The sequence below is a fragment of the Lipotes vexillifer genome, unplaced genomic scaffold (assembly GCF_000442215.2).
Source record: "Lipotes vexillifer unplaced genomic scaffold, Lipotes_vexillifer_v1.1 scaffold914, whole genome shotgun sequence".
Classification (NCBI taxonomy): Eukaryota; Metazoa; Chordata; class Mammalia; order Artiodactyla; family Lipotidae; genus Lipotes; species Lipotes vexillifer.
The window spans coordinates 4,425,396-4,437,631 of NW_006780388.1; the positions used below are offsets into that span (position 1 = coordinate 4,425,396).

Below are 12,236 nucleotides of genomic sequence, written 5' to 3' on the forward strand. Positions count from 1 at the left end.
GCGGTACCCGGGCCTCTCACTGCTGTGGCCTCTCCTGTTGCGGAGCACAGGCCCCGGACGCACAGGCTCAGCGGCCATGGCTCACGGGCTCAGCTGCTCCGCGGCATGTGGGATCTTCCCGGACCGGGGCACGAACCCGTGTCCCCTGCATCGGCAGGCGGACTCTAAACCACTGTGCCACCAGGGAAGCCCCACTTCTCTTCTTTTTAAAGAGTGTCCTTGTGGCTCTGACCACTGCTCCCTGGCCCTGGGTCTGCAGTGGGGATGGGATGGGGAATGGGGGTGGGGGGGCTGTCTGCCCAAGTGCACCTGGCCAGTTGGCTCACCAGGGGCCTCTCAGGGCTGAGGGGACCTTGCAGCACCAGGCATGTTGCTGGACAGATAGTGTGTAGGTTCAGGCCTCTCTCCTCTCCACCACCCCCAACTTCCCCACATTCTCCTCTGCTCCCGCACCTCCCCTGCCCCGGCTTTCTCGGGGCTTCATTCTGTCCAGTGGACCCACATTCCCTGCTGGAGGTGGACCTGATCTGAGAGCTGGGGCCACAGCACCATCGGGGATCTTTACTGCAGCGTGTGCGATCTTTAGTTGCGGCGTGCGGGATCTAGTTCCCCGATCAGGGATTGAAGCTGGGCCCCCTGCACTGGGAGCATGGAGTGTTGGCCACTGGACCACCAGGGAAGTCCCTTTCTTTTTTTTTAATGTTAATATTTTTTCTGATTTCACCAATGATATGTGTTTATTATAGACATTTAGGAAATATAAAAAAATATAAAGGAAATAAAAATCATCTATAATCCCATACCCAGTGATAATCACCATGACCTTTTGGTAATTTTCCTTTTTTTTAACTTAAGCCTTTGAAAAGGTCACCTGTCCTTTGAGTCTGAAAGTCAGAGCACAGAGTTTCTTTCCCGTTGCACCCTCGCCAGGTTTCCTTCCTGGTGGCAGGGTGCATTGCATCAGGCAGCCGAGTGTTGTGCGCCCTGTCGCAAGGTGCTAAAGCACATACAGTGAACCCTTTCGTAGCCAGAGCGCACTGAGTGCACGGTTCGCCCTTTACCTTACCTACAGACGTCTGTCTCTTGGTAAATAGGGACTGACTTCTTGCTGCACAGCTGCCTGCCCCCTCCCTGGGGCATCATTGACTCCAGCTTTTGCTGCTGAAAGACATGCTGCTCAACTATATGCGTGTTATTTTGTGCGAGTGCTTGTGCATCCATGAGATAAATTCCTAAAAGTAGAATTGCCAGGCTGAATAGGTCAGGTGTGCGTGTCATTTGGAGGCACTTCCTTCTGTGGCTCAGTCTGCGTTCCCATCAGCAGCACCTGAATCAGCATCACCTGAGCTTTGCCAGCACAGGGTCTTGTGAGCTTTTGGGTTCTGCCCGCCGTGATGTGTGGAGGACGGGGTCTCAGGGCAGCTTTATCTGAATGCAGGTGTGCACGACTTCACGTGTGGAACATCCCTGTTTCCTTTTCTGTGAGCGCTCTGCTCCGACTCCTCACCTGTTTTTTGTTTTTTGTTTTTTTCTTTTTTGGCCCAGCTGCACAGCTTGGGGGATCTTAGTTCCCCGACTAGGGGTTGAACCTGCGCCCTCTGTGGTGAAAGCGTAGAGTCCTAACCACTGGACCACCAGGGAAGTTTTCCCCCCTCACCCGTGTTCTGTTGGGGGCACAGGTGTCTTTATGTGGGAGGGAGAGCTGTCCTTTGGGGTGTGCGTCCGGGCTGGAGTTTCCGTTTCTTTATTTCGGTGACCTCTGGGCGTTGGGGGAAATCAGAGCAGCGTGAAACGCCCCTTGCTGCATGATTGCCTTGGTTTCTGGTCCCTCCTGCTCTGGAGACCTCTTGGCGAAGCCTTGGTCTTGACCCAGAACAGATTTCTAGTCTTGTAGTCTGACCCTGTCTCTTTTTATCCACATGATCACATGGCAGTTTTTCCTGCAGTAAGAGAATTACTGCCCTCTGGTCTGGGTGGGCTGGTATGAGAAAGCCCTTCCTTGGAAACTGTTGCCATTTTCTGAGTGGGAGTTTGCATGCCTCCAGCAGGATTAGACTACAAGCTAAGTTCACGCTAACGTGGAATTACAATAAAAAGCAAACCAGAACCAGACGTTATGTTTCTAAGTGAATAATGAGCTGTGATTTCTTAGGTTTGAATTTTGTTGGAAAGTTGGAGGGAATGAGGCCCTGCAGAGTTGGCTGCTTCCTTGGTGACCTGCTGGGCCGACCGAGCTGGGGCTTGGGGCAGCCCAGCACCCTCTAGTGGCACTAGTTCCAAGGACAGGAGTCAGCGTTTGCGGCAAAAACAGCTGCCAGGGTCCACCATACAGCACTTAGATTCCTTCCAGAACCGAGGTGTGTCAGTTTCCTCCAGGTGAAACACCACCCCATCCTTCCTATTTCCAGACCTCACTCTGACCAAGTGGGGTCTGGAAACAGGCTCCTGGGTCCTGGGTCCGGCCCCAGGGAAACCGGCAGTGCTTCTCCCGCAGGAGTCCCAGGGGCATCGGTGTCCTCCCCGTCCCCTGTCCCCGCCTGGCAACAGCAGCGGCTCTGAGACTTCCCAGGAGCCCCCTGGTCTGTGGCCTCTTCCCTCTGACCCACCAGGTCCGTGATGGCCTCAAGGGTGTGGCCTGGCCCACTCTGCTCCTGCAGGGTGGACTGCACCTTGGAGCTAAGAAGGGGAGGCTGCGCAGGCGGCGGGGAACATGCAGCTCTTTCTTGGTGGAGACTTGCTGGCTGACCCCTGGGAAGGGCGTTCTCAGAGCAGAAGTGAGAGGCTGGAAGCTGTGAGAACTGGTTGAGGTTAGGGGTTGGGGTGGGACTTTGCAAAGGAATGGCTCTGGATTGGCTGCTTTAATTAAAATCCGGGTTTGTGGTGTGGCCTGGCGGTCCTGTGCCCTGGAACTTACGCGCCTGTGGCCGCCTCAACTTGCCCAGCACCTGTGTCTCCCCGTGCAGCTTCGTGACTTGAGTGACAGCACCCTATGAGGTCAGGGACATCCCCTCGCTTTCTGTGACACAGCCCTCGTGCTCGGCATGTGGTTGAAGGGATGAATAAACACGAGTCCCCTTGATGTGGATTCCGTGGGGCTCGAAGAAGTGTTTGTTGAAGAGTTCTCAGAGCTGACAGGGCCTGTGGTGGGCCCGGGAGGCTGGGAGCCTGGGGAAGCCACCCAGGTCCAGGCCTGCGGGTGGTGCTGTGTGTGCTGGGGATGCTGCCTCACTGCTGCCCATCCAGAGCAGGGGTGGGCCCACAGACACGTCCGCAAGTATCCTGGGAATTTCAGTCCCTGTTGCCATGAAGCGCACTTAAACCTAAACTTAAACATTTCAAGGTTGGCCTTTTGGAGCCCACCCAAACCTCGTGGGTCATGTGCAGTTTCGTCCCAGTGCATGTTGTGTTTGGACCAAAGGGTGTAGGGCTGGCTTCGAAGGTCTCTGGCCTGGGGCAGGAAGAAGGGTGACCGGTCCGAGGCTAGAGGAGGACGTTAGGTTAGGAATTGAAATTCTCTCTTGGATGCTGAGGTGTGAGCTGATGAAATGAGCTGGTGCACAGTCGTCTGGGGTGTGAGAGATAAGAGCTTGTTGGAAGGCCGGTGTGGCCGCCTCAGGACGTGGGCTCTGGAGGAGCATCTATCTCAAGTCGCAGGCGGGGCGGCGTCTCGGAGCTGTGGGAGGGGCCGGATAAGCCTCACACAGGGGCAGTGTTTTTCCTCAGAGTTCCCAGACCCAACCGTTAACTGCCGGCAAATAGAAGTGAGAGCTTCCCAGGACCCATTTCGGGCCCAACTTCTACTCTGCTAGTCTTGTCTTAAAACCGCACACACTTGAGAAACAAGGGCAAACACCTCCCTTTCCTCCTGATGGACCTCAGCGCAGCTCCGGGCTCACCTCTTGATGGCGGTGGGGTTTATAGGACATTCCCAGTGCGGCGCCCGCCCTCCTGGCTTGTTCCAGGGTGTCCCGGGGTTCGCCTGGGCCTGCAGCTGGCCCTCGGGTGCTGCTGGAGATGGCGCTCAGGGTCTGCACGCTACAGAGCTCTGTTTGTTTGTAAAGAGGCACGAGCCTCAGTGCCAAGTGCCCCACGGGAGGCGGTCGCCAGTGTTGGGAACATGGAGTAAAGTCCACGTGGAAACTAGGGACCCAGGGAGGGCGTGTCTCCCCCCAGAGAAGAGGACCCCATGCCAGCGTGTGCCCAGACTGTGTGGCCAGGGCTCTGGGGACAGTGACATGGTGGAGAGTCTGCACCCGCCTTGACTCTTCATTTCCCTGGTACCCAGCTTCGGCACTTGCAGCTGAGTCTCCATGAGGCCTGTCCCAAGCCCCCTCCCAGCCCATACACACCCCTGCACCCTCCCCCCATCCCTTTTCTTATCACTCTCTTGGGCTTCTCGTGTTCACACAGTTTGCTTACGATTCCCTGTGTCTTTCTCGGCACCGCTGAGTGGGAGCCCCCAAGTGCAGGGCTGTAAATTGTGCCCCAGGAGCCCGAACCAGTGCTTGGGGCCTCCGCATGTGCCATGTGGCTCAGCAACCTGCATGAGGCATCCCTGGGCTCCTTGAGGAGCCCACACGGCTACCTCTGAAATGAGAGGCCTCTCAGTGTTTACTTCTGACTCTGCGGCATTCATTCTAGCAGGCACTTTGAGCCGTGTCCTAGAGGGGAGCTCCGAGACAGGAAGACCTTGATTTTGAATCCACCAGCCTTTCCGAGCAGGGGTGAAGTGAATGGAGGAGGAGCTGGCGCCCAGTTTCCCCCGCCTGCTTCCCTCATACACAGATGCTGAGAGCATAAATGTTGCCCAGGCAAGTGGAGCCACTACCCTGGGTCCCCTTCGTGTGGCTTTTGATCCCTGAAGACACTGTTTCTCAGGGTTTGACGTGAGCTGTCCAGCCCACAAAGGCCCTTGGCCAAGGAGTGGGGAGGCTCCAGGAGCCTCTGTCTGCTCAGGTGTACTTGCTTCCTTCTGGAAGAAGCCAAGAGCAGTGTCCTCCACTGGGACCTGGGGAAGGACCCGGGGTCTCTTCCCCAAATCGTGACAGTCACCAAACCCGTGCCTGGGTTTCACCTTAAGGGGCTGTGTCATCAGCAATGGCCAAACCTTTGCCCTCCAGACTCAGCCACAGCCTGCAGCCCCACCCCTGCAGCTCAGAGCCTAAGACCGTCCCTTGAGGGGGGCTCTTGGGGGCCTGGTTCTCCTGACGCCCTGGTGGCAGGACAGGCAGAGGGAGCAGACGCTGGTGTTGGCAGGAGTCCTGGGGCAGTTGAGGTCACAGACATGCTCTGTGTTCTTCCCACGGTCCTTTGCCCGTTGCCCATTCCCTGCTGGAGACAATGAAGGCTTATTTTTACGTTTGAAACTGCTGACCATGGATTCTGCCGTCCGTCTGGGCGGAGCTGTGGGGAGAGGCTGTAAGAACGGCCTGTGGGCGCGGGGGGTGGGTGGGGGGCAGCGGGGCCGCCTCCCAGCACCCTGCATCTGTGTGCCTGAGAGCCCTGAGACCTGGGCGCCAGCGGGGCCAGCAGAGTGGGGCTGGAGTGTGACGGGGAGGGTACCCCGGGCAGGGCAGGTGGGCCTTGGCTGGGCACAGACCCCCTTGCCCTCTGCTCCAGCAGTCGCTCTCCCCACATCCACACCAGGTGCCATGCCACGGAGCCATGGCCCCAGCTTTGTGTGTGGTCCCCCTGCACGGCGCCGCTAGGAGACTGTTCTCCTGGCAGGGGCTTCCTGAGAGATGGTCCCCCCAGAGCGAACACATGTTCCTTGGGCCTTTTCCTTCCTCCATTCAGGAAATGCCCTCAATGCCCCCACGTACCCAACCATTACCGGTTGTATGGTGAGCAGTGCACCTTGTGACTGAATTCTGGTTGGGAAACAGCACTGACCAGGAGATGGCAGGTCATGCTGCTGCCCAGTGCACAGGACACACGGGAACTGTGAGCAGCCTGTGGGGCCTGGCTCATGGTTGAGCCACTGAGAAGGTGGCGCTTGAGTTGAGATCTGAAAAGGCGGGGAAGGAACCCCGGGGCACCTGGGGGAGAGTGTGTGGCCAGGGCAATTACACGGACCTGGAGAGCCTCAGGGCAGCCTATTTTGCTGGACCCATGGGAGGTGGGGAGGAGAGACAGGGTCAGAGATGAGTGGGCAGGTCCCACAGGGCTCCGGCACTCTGGGGTCTTGGTTGGGACCTGCTTACGTGGGAGCCTTGGGGGTCCGAGTGGAGAGGGTGGACAGAGGGGCCGGAGCGGAGAAGGTCTGGGCTTTGTCCCTGCCATGAAGCAGATGACTGACAGACGGCTTGAGGTGGGATGTGAGAGATGAGGGTCAGACACAGAGTTGCCATGTCTGGCCTGAGCAAGGCCAGGGCTTGAAAGAACCAAAGTTCCATCACGGAGACGAGGGAAGCCAAAGGTTTGAGCCGAGGCTGGTGGCGGTGGCCGTGGAGCCCCTGGGGCTGCTGGTGTCTGCAGGGGGACGGGCCCCTCCCCGGCAGGACCTTCCTCTCCTGCTCAACTCTCCCTTTTGGTGACAGGCCCTGCCCTGCCAGGCAGCCCACTGTGATGGAGCCTTCCGCAGCTGTGCAGAGGCGGCCTCAGGATACCCCTAGTGCACTGAGCCTGTGGGACAGAGATGGGAGCCCTGGCTCTCTAGTTGGACTACAGATTCCAGGGCTGGCCAGGAATACAGTTTTTGTGGGTGTTCCTAATACTTTTTCTTCTCTTACACATACTGAGGTCCGGGACAAGATGCTTTCTTGCTCTGGAAGTCTCCCCCTGCAGTTTCCTCCGTGTGCTGGGAGGAGGCGCCCTCAGGGGTGTCTGTGTGGCTTGTGTGCACGGCTGGGAGCTGCTGTGTGGGTGGCTGACGGCCTGCTCTCTGCAGCCTGTGCACATCTGGTGTGGTGCGGCTCCACGTCAACAGCTGGCTGGAGGTGAGCTTCTGCCTGCCCCATAAGATCCACTACGCGGCCACGAGCCTTATTCCCCCCGAGGCCATCGAGCAGAGCCTGAAGGCCATCCGGTGAGTGCCAGCCCCACGCACACCCTGCCGGGGCCCTGCTCTCCTGTGTCCTGAGGTTTACCAAGTTCTTGCTTCCAAAAATCGTCTTTTCCTCTTCCCACCACAGAAATTGGGAGGTAGGGCGCTGCTGTTTACAGAGGGAAAATACACGCTTTTGTGTCCAGTTTTGTCTAGAGATGACCACCCCAGGTTCCCCACGGGCCCTCTCAGCACTGCCTGGCCAAGCGGGGCGCTGTGCTGCGGTCCCAGACGAGGGCCTGGGCAGGGCTGTGGGGCTGAGCATCATGGCAGGGGCCAGGAGCCAACCACGGGAGGTGTTGTGTCTTCATGGTGTTACTCACCGGACCTCCTGCTCAGATCAGAACTTGTGAGATCTGTTTCTTCATGTCACCGATTTCCTTCAAGAAAAGCGCTGAGCCCAATCTTCTGCCTCCCCCTCCTCCATCAAGTCCTTCGTTTCCTTAAATGTTTTTTAACCAGAAAAGGAAATCTGGGTACATAACAGAAAATGTTGAGACGACAGAAAACAAAGCACTGCCTGGTCCCTCCTCCCACCCCAGGCCTGTGCGCCGACCCGGGCTTCCTTGCTAAGCGTATTTCTAGGTAGTTCTGTTCATAGTCTGCAGTGGGGATTTTGCTTCTCCCATATTTGGGACTCTTTCCTTAGGAAAGATTCACTCGTTTTTGAACGAACATTTGCTGGGCAATCCCAGAGGTGGGGGGATGGAGCCGGGTCACCCGTCAGGCCTTCCTCAGTTTTTTGTGTGGGTGATCCTTGCAGGTTTTTAAGGGCCTCAGGGCACAGCACTGTCTTCTGCTTCCTCCCCGGCCTCTTCTCTGCAGATGCACACCCAGGGCAAGGGCCTGGGGCTCGCTGGTTGTGATGACCCGTGTCTCTGCCCCACAGCCCGTACCACGCCCTTCTGCTGCTCAGCGACGAGAAGTCCCTGCTGGGCGAGCTCCCGATTGACTGCTCCCCAGCCCTGGTGCGTGTGATCAAGACCACGTCTGCTGTGAAGAACCTGCAGCAGCTGGCCCAGGACGCAGACCTGGCCTTGCTGCAGGTACCCTGAGGGCTTGAGGAGACACCCTGGGTGGGCAGGATGGGCAGCAGGGAGGGGCTGGACGCATCACAGCTGGCACCTCAAGTTGCCTCCCTAGGGCCTCCATCCAGCTGAGGGCTGCTGCATGGCCTGCTGTGGTGGTGGGTGGATCTGGAGTCCGACCTGGGACCAGGCCTCGGGATTGACTTCCTCCTCTGTGGAGGGGAGGGGGCAGTGAAAGTGCGGCAGAGGAGTGAGGCCATCGTGGTGCCAGGTGACGGGGCCGCACAGGACCAGAGCCAGGGCTGGGGGCTTGCAGGGTTGAAGCAGGGGCACGCAGGGTGACTTAGCCCACGTGGGAGCCATGCAGAGCCAGCACCAAACCCAAGTGGCCTTGATTCCCCGCGCCACGCCCCACGGGCACACAGGCCTGTGTTTCTGTGCAAGGTGCCACCTCCTTGCCGAGCCACGTGCTCACGAGCTGCCCTTTCTGATCAGATGGGGGCCCTTCCTCCCTGGCTGTGGATCTGGTTTGAACCTGGGCGGGACTGGGGGCAAGGAAAAGCCCAGGGAGAAGTTGAAGGCCAGGGGCAGGGGGCCTTCCAAGCGACAGCCTGAGGGTGGACTCAGGGTCTGGAATGGGGCACTGTGTGACCACCAGGGGGCAGCAGGGCCTGGCCCAGGGACCAGCGGCTCCTACAAAGGCCAAGGGTGGAGCACCATGAGGCAGGCCACCTAGGCCCCTGCGAGGCACCTCCAGGGAGCCCTTGGCCTTTGCTCCTTAGCACGTTAGGGGAGCTTGTCTACCAGGCCTGACTCTCAGGCCATTTTCCCCAAAGCAGCCTTTCTGGATTCTTTCGTCCCAAATAAGCCCTTCCCCCATCTCTACCCCATGACCTTTGTCCACCCCATCTGAAAGTGTTTATCGGACTCTGCCTTCGTGTTTCACATGGGCTCCTGGACTGCCTTCCTAGCACCCACGAGACACAGAACATTTAACGCGCTAGCTGTTGTGTGTGTACTGCGGAGTTTGTGTTCTGACGAGTACTGGCTGATTGGCAGATGCCTGTGAGTGTGCATCTCTGAGGGGGTGACCCTCACTGTCCCCTGAGGCTGCCCAACATGGAGCCTGTTTGGACACTGTGCCTCACAGTTCCCCCAGACACAGACAAAGCTCTGATGATGTCCCCTTCGCCTCTCCCCGGCCTTGCCATGGGGTCCCCTTGCTGTTTCCTTCCATGCCCCTTCCCACTGAACCTGGTGCAAATCAGGGTTTGCTGCTGGTGTGGTCGTGCAGATGCCCCCTGGGGCCCAGCGCTGGTGGTTGACCTTACCAGCCTCTGGGACTGCTGCTTCCTGCAGCAGACCACCTAGCGGAGGCCCCCGTGTGGAGGGAGGCCAGCGAGCCCAGCTGGAACCTCAAGCACAGGTGTGAATGTCACCAGATGATTTAAAATCACTCATGTTCCATCCTAGGCAAAAAAACTCTACAAGTATTTTGAGGGTTTTTTGTCATGATGAAATTAATATATTCTTATAAAAATTCAAATATCATACAAATTATAAACAGAAAAAGAGAAAGTCCCCATAATCCCATATCCTAGTGGTAACCTAGATTCCTCCAAGCTTTTTATATACATATTAACACATAATCTCTGAATAACAAAATTAGGATCACACATTACTTGTGATTGGGTGAACAGTGGCCCCATAGACCTAATCTCTGGGACCTGTGAGTGTGACCTTCCTTATGTGGGACTTTGCAGATGGGAATAACGCCCTTGAGACAGGGTGATGATCCTGGATGATCTGGGTGGGCCCTTCTGAGAGGGAGGCGGGGATGTGACCATGAGGCAGAGATGAAACGTGTGGTCACAGCAACTTGGAAGCAAAGAACAGTCTCCCTGCTGACAGCTTGACTCCAGCTGGGTGATCCTGATTTCAGACTTGTGGCCTGCAGAGGGCGCTCTGGCTGCAGAGAGGTGGGAGGTGGAGCCCATTGGGCGAGGGTGGTGGCAGAGATGGAAGGAAGGGGGCCTGTGTCCTTTAGAGCCATCAGCACTGGGACTTGGGCTGAGAAAGAAGAGGGTCAGCGATGGAACTGAAATTTCCTCTGTGTTTGAGTTGGCTGTGGCACTGGAGGCCCTGTTTGCCGAGACGAGGTAGAGGTGTCCCCGGCACTGTCACAGGTATGCATGCACCCTCAGAGGCACTTGGCCGTGGTGCTGCAGGATGAGCGGTCCCTGTTGCCGTGGTCTCACCCTGGCTCCCTGTCCTGTCGTCATGGTCTGTGTGTCTTGAGAGTCAGGGCAGCAGGACAGTGGGATGTTCTCCAGGGATGAGTGTGTGGAGGAGGCAGGTGCAGTGACCCACATCCACTGTCACGTGGAGCCCCGTCCCCGTGCTGGGCGCCGGCTGGGCTGTGGGCTGGCCTCTGCTGGGATGTGCAGCCAAGCCCCTTGATAAGCTGGACTGGCCTCATCTCGGGTGCCCCAGCGTCCCCGTGCTGGTGCCAGCCAGGACGGCTCAGGGACCAGTGATGGAGAGGCTTGTGGCCATGAGCCAGGGGGTTGCGTGGGTTGGCCTCCCCAGCATTGTCCTCCCGGCCCTCTGCCCGCAGGTTTTCCAGCTTGCGGCGCACCTGGTGTACTGGGGCAAGGCCATCATCATCTACCCGCTGTGTGAGAACAACGTCTACATGCTTTCTCCCAACGCCAGTGTGTGTCTGTGAGTCTCCCTGGCTGCCAGAGCCCAGGGCCCCCGAGTGGGCAGGGGCGTGGCTGGCAGGGCCGGCCAGGTGGTGCTCCCCAGGTCAGCTGGGCCCACGTTCCAGTTCTGGCCTGGTCCAGCCCTGCCTGGCACCCCTGGCTTGTGCTCTTCCAGCACCTACGGCCTCCAGGAAGGGCCTGCCCGTACCTGCCGGCCAGTGGGTGCTGCACGGGGCACCTGGTGGGAGGTCAGGAGCCTTGGCCTTGACTAAGGGGCTCATAGGGGCTGTGGTGTGGGGAAAGCATCTGGGTTCTGTCCTCATTGCACCCATCCTGGCCCACCCACCAGGCTGCGCCCCCTCCTGCCCACCACAGGCTCATGGCGAGGGTGCAGACGCCTGAATGGTGGGGAGGTCTGCTGAGCTCACGGACCCTCACCCCCTGTCCCCAGGTACTCTCCGCTGGCTGAGCAGTTCTCACGCCAGTTTCCATCTCACGACCTGCCGTCTGTCCTCGCTAAGTTCTCCTTGCCCGTCTCCTTGTCAGAATTTAGGAACCCCCTGGCCCCCGCTGTGCAGGAGGTGAGTCTCAGGAGCTCAGGGAGCCCGGGAACCACCCACCTGGCGTCAGTCCCTGATCCCAGGCTCTCAGTGCTGCCGTGCTTTTAGCCTTGGTTTGGGGGGAGGTGCTTGCTGTGTAGGTGGTACCTGCCCTACCAGGGTGACCAGAAGCCGTGTCCCTGGCTAGGCCGCCTGCAGACACTTGGGCATTGCAAGTCCCTCCCCCCATGGAGCCCCCCTGCCCATGGTGGGCACTTCTTAGGGTTAGAACTCAGTTAAGAGGCCCAATTGGCAGGAGATCGGTGACCTCTCCAGGGAGGACAGAGCCACTTGGTGCCCCCTTCTGGGCCTGGGGATCCCATAGTTGGGGGACGCAGAGGGGATTTTGTTTTCACTGAGTCTGGTCCCTACACTCCTACTCCCTCCCCTGCCTGCATGGTCCAGGTGGCCACAGGGTCTGTGGGTGTAAGTCCTGGGCTCACTGGTCCCCAGAATCTCCTCATCCAAGGGGTCCTGGGTCTTGGTCAGGGTGAGAGGCAGGCAGGGTGCTGGGTGTGGTGGGCTGGCCACCAGGGAGGGGTGAGACGTGTGGAGCGAACTGGTGAGTTCTGCGTTTGTGGCAGGGTTGAGTGTAGCCTGGATCCAAGAGGCTTTGCCTCCTCCCCTCCACTGCAAACCTGGGGCTCTGGGGCTCTGGGGCTCTGGGCAGGGCCAGGTGGGACAGGTGTCGGAGATGGGTCTGGGTGTTCTCAAGACTTTGTCTTCAAAAGTAAAGTATTTGCTTTAATAAGTGCCAGGTCTGTTAGGCAAAACCAGTCCTTAAAAGCTTAAGAGGGGGCTTCCCTGGTGGCGCAATGGTTGAGAGTCCGCCTGCCGATGCAGGGGACACAGGTTTGTG

At 58.4% G+C, this 12,236-nt stretch overlaps 1 protein-coding gene across 3 annotated transcripts in view; it reads left to right on the forward strand.

The window, feature by feature from the left end:
- Positions 1-12,236, forward strand: part of NPRL3 (NPR3 like, GATOR1 complex subunit) — a 36,605-nt gene that overhangs the window by 20,603 nt on the left and 3,766 nt on the right. For all 3 annotated transcript variants that reach the window (XM_007453640.1, XM_007453642.1, XM_007453641.1), the window contains 4 exons: positions 6,890-7,027; positions 7,935-8,091; positions 10,691-10,797; positions 11,230-11,359. In XM_007453640.1, the coding sequence (XP_007453702.1) occupies positions 6,890-7,027; positions 7,935-8,091; positions 10,691-10,797; positions 11,230-11,359 (532 nt within the window). The remainder of the gene's footprint in view (positions 1-6,889; positions 7,028-7,934; positions 8,092-10,690; positions 10,798-11,229; positions 11,360-12,236) is intronic.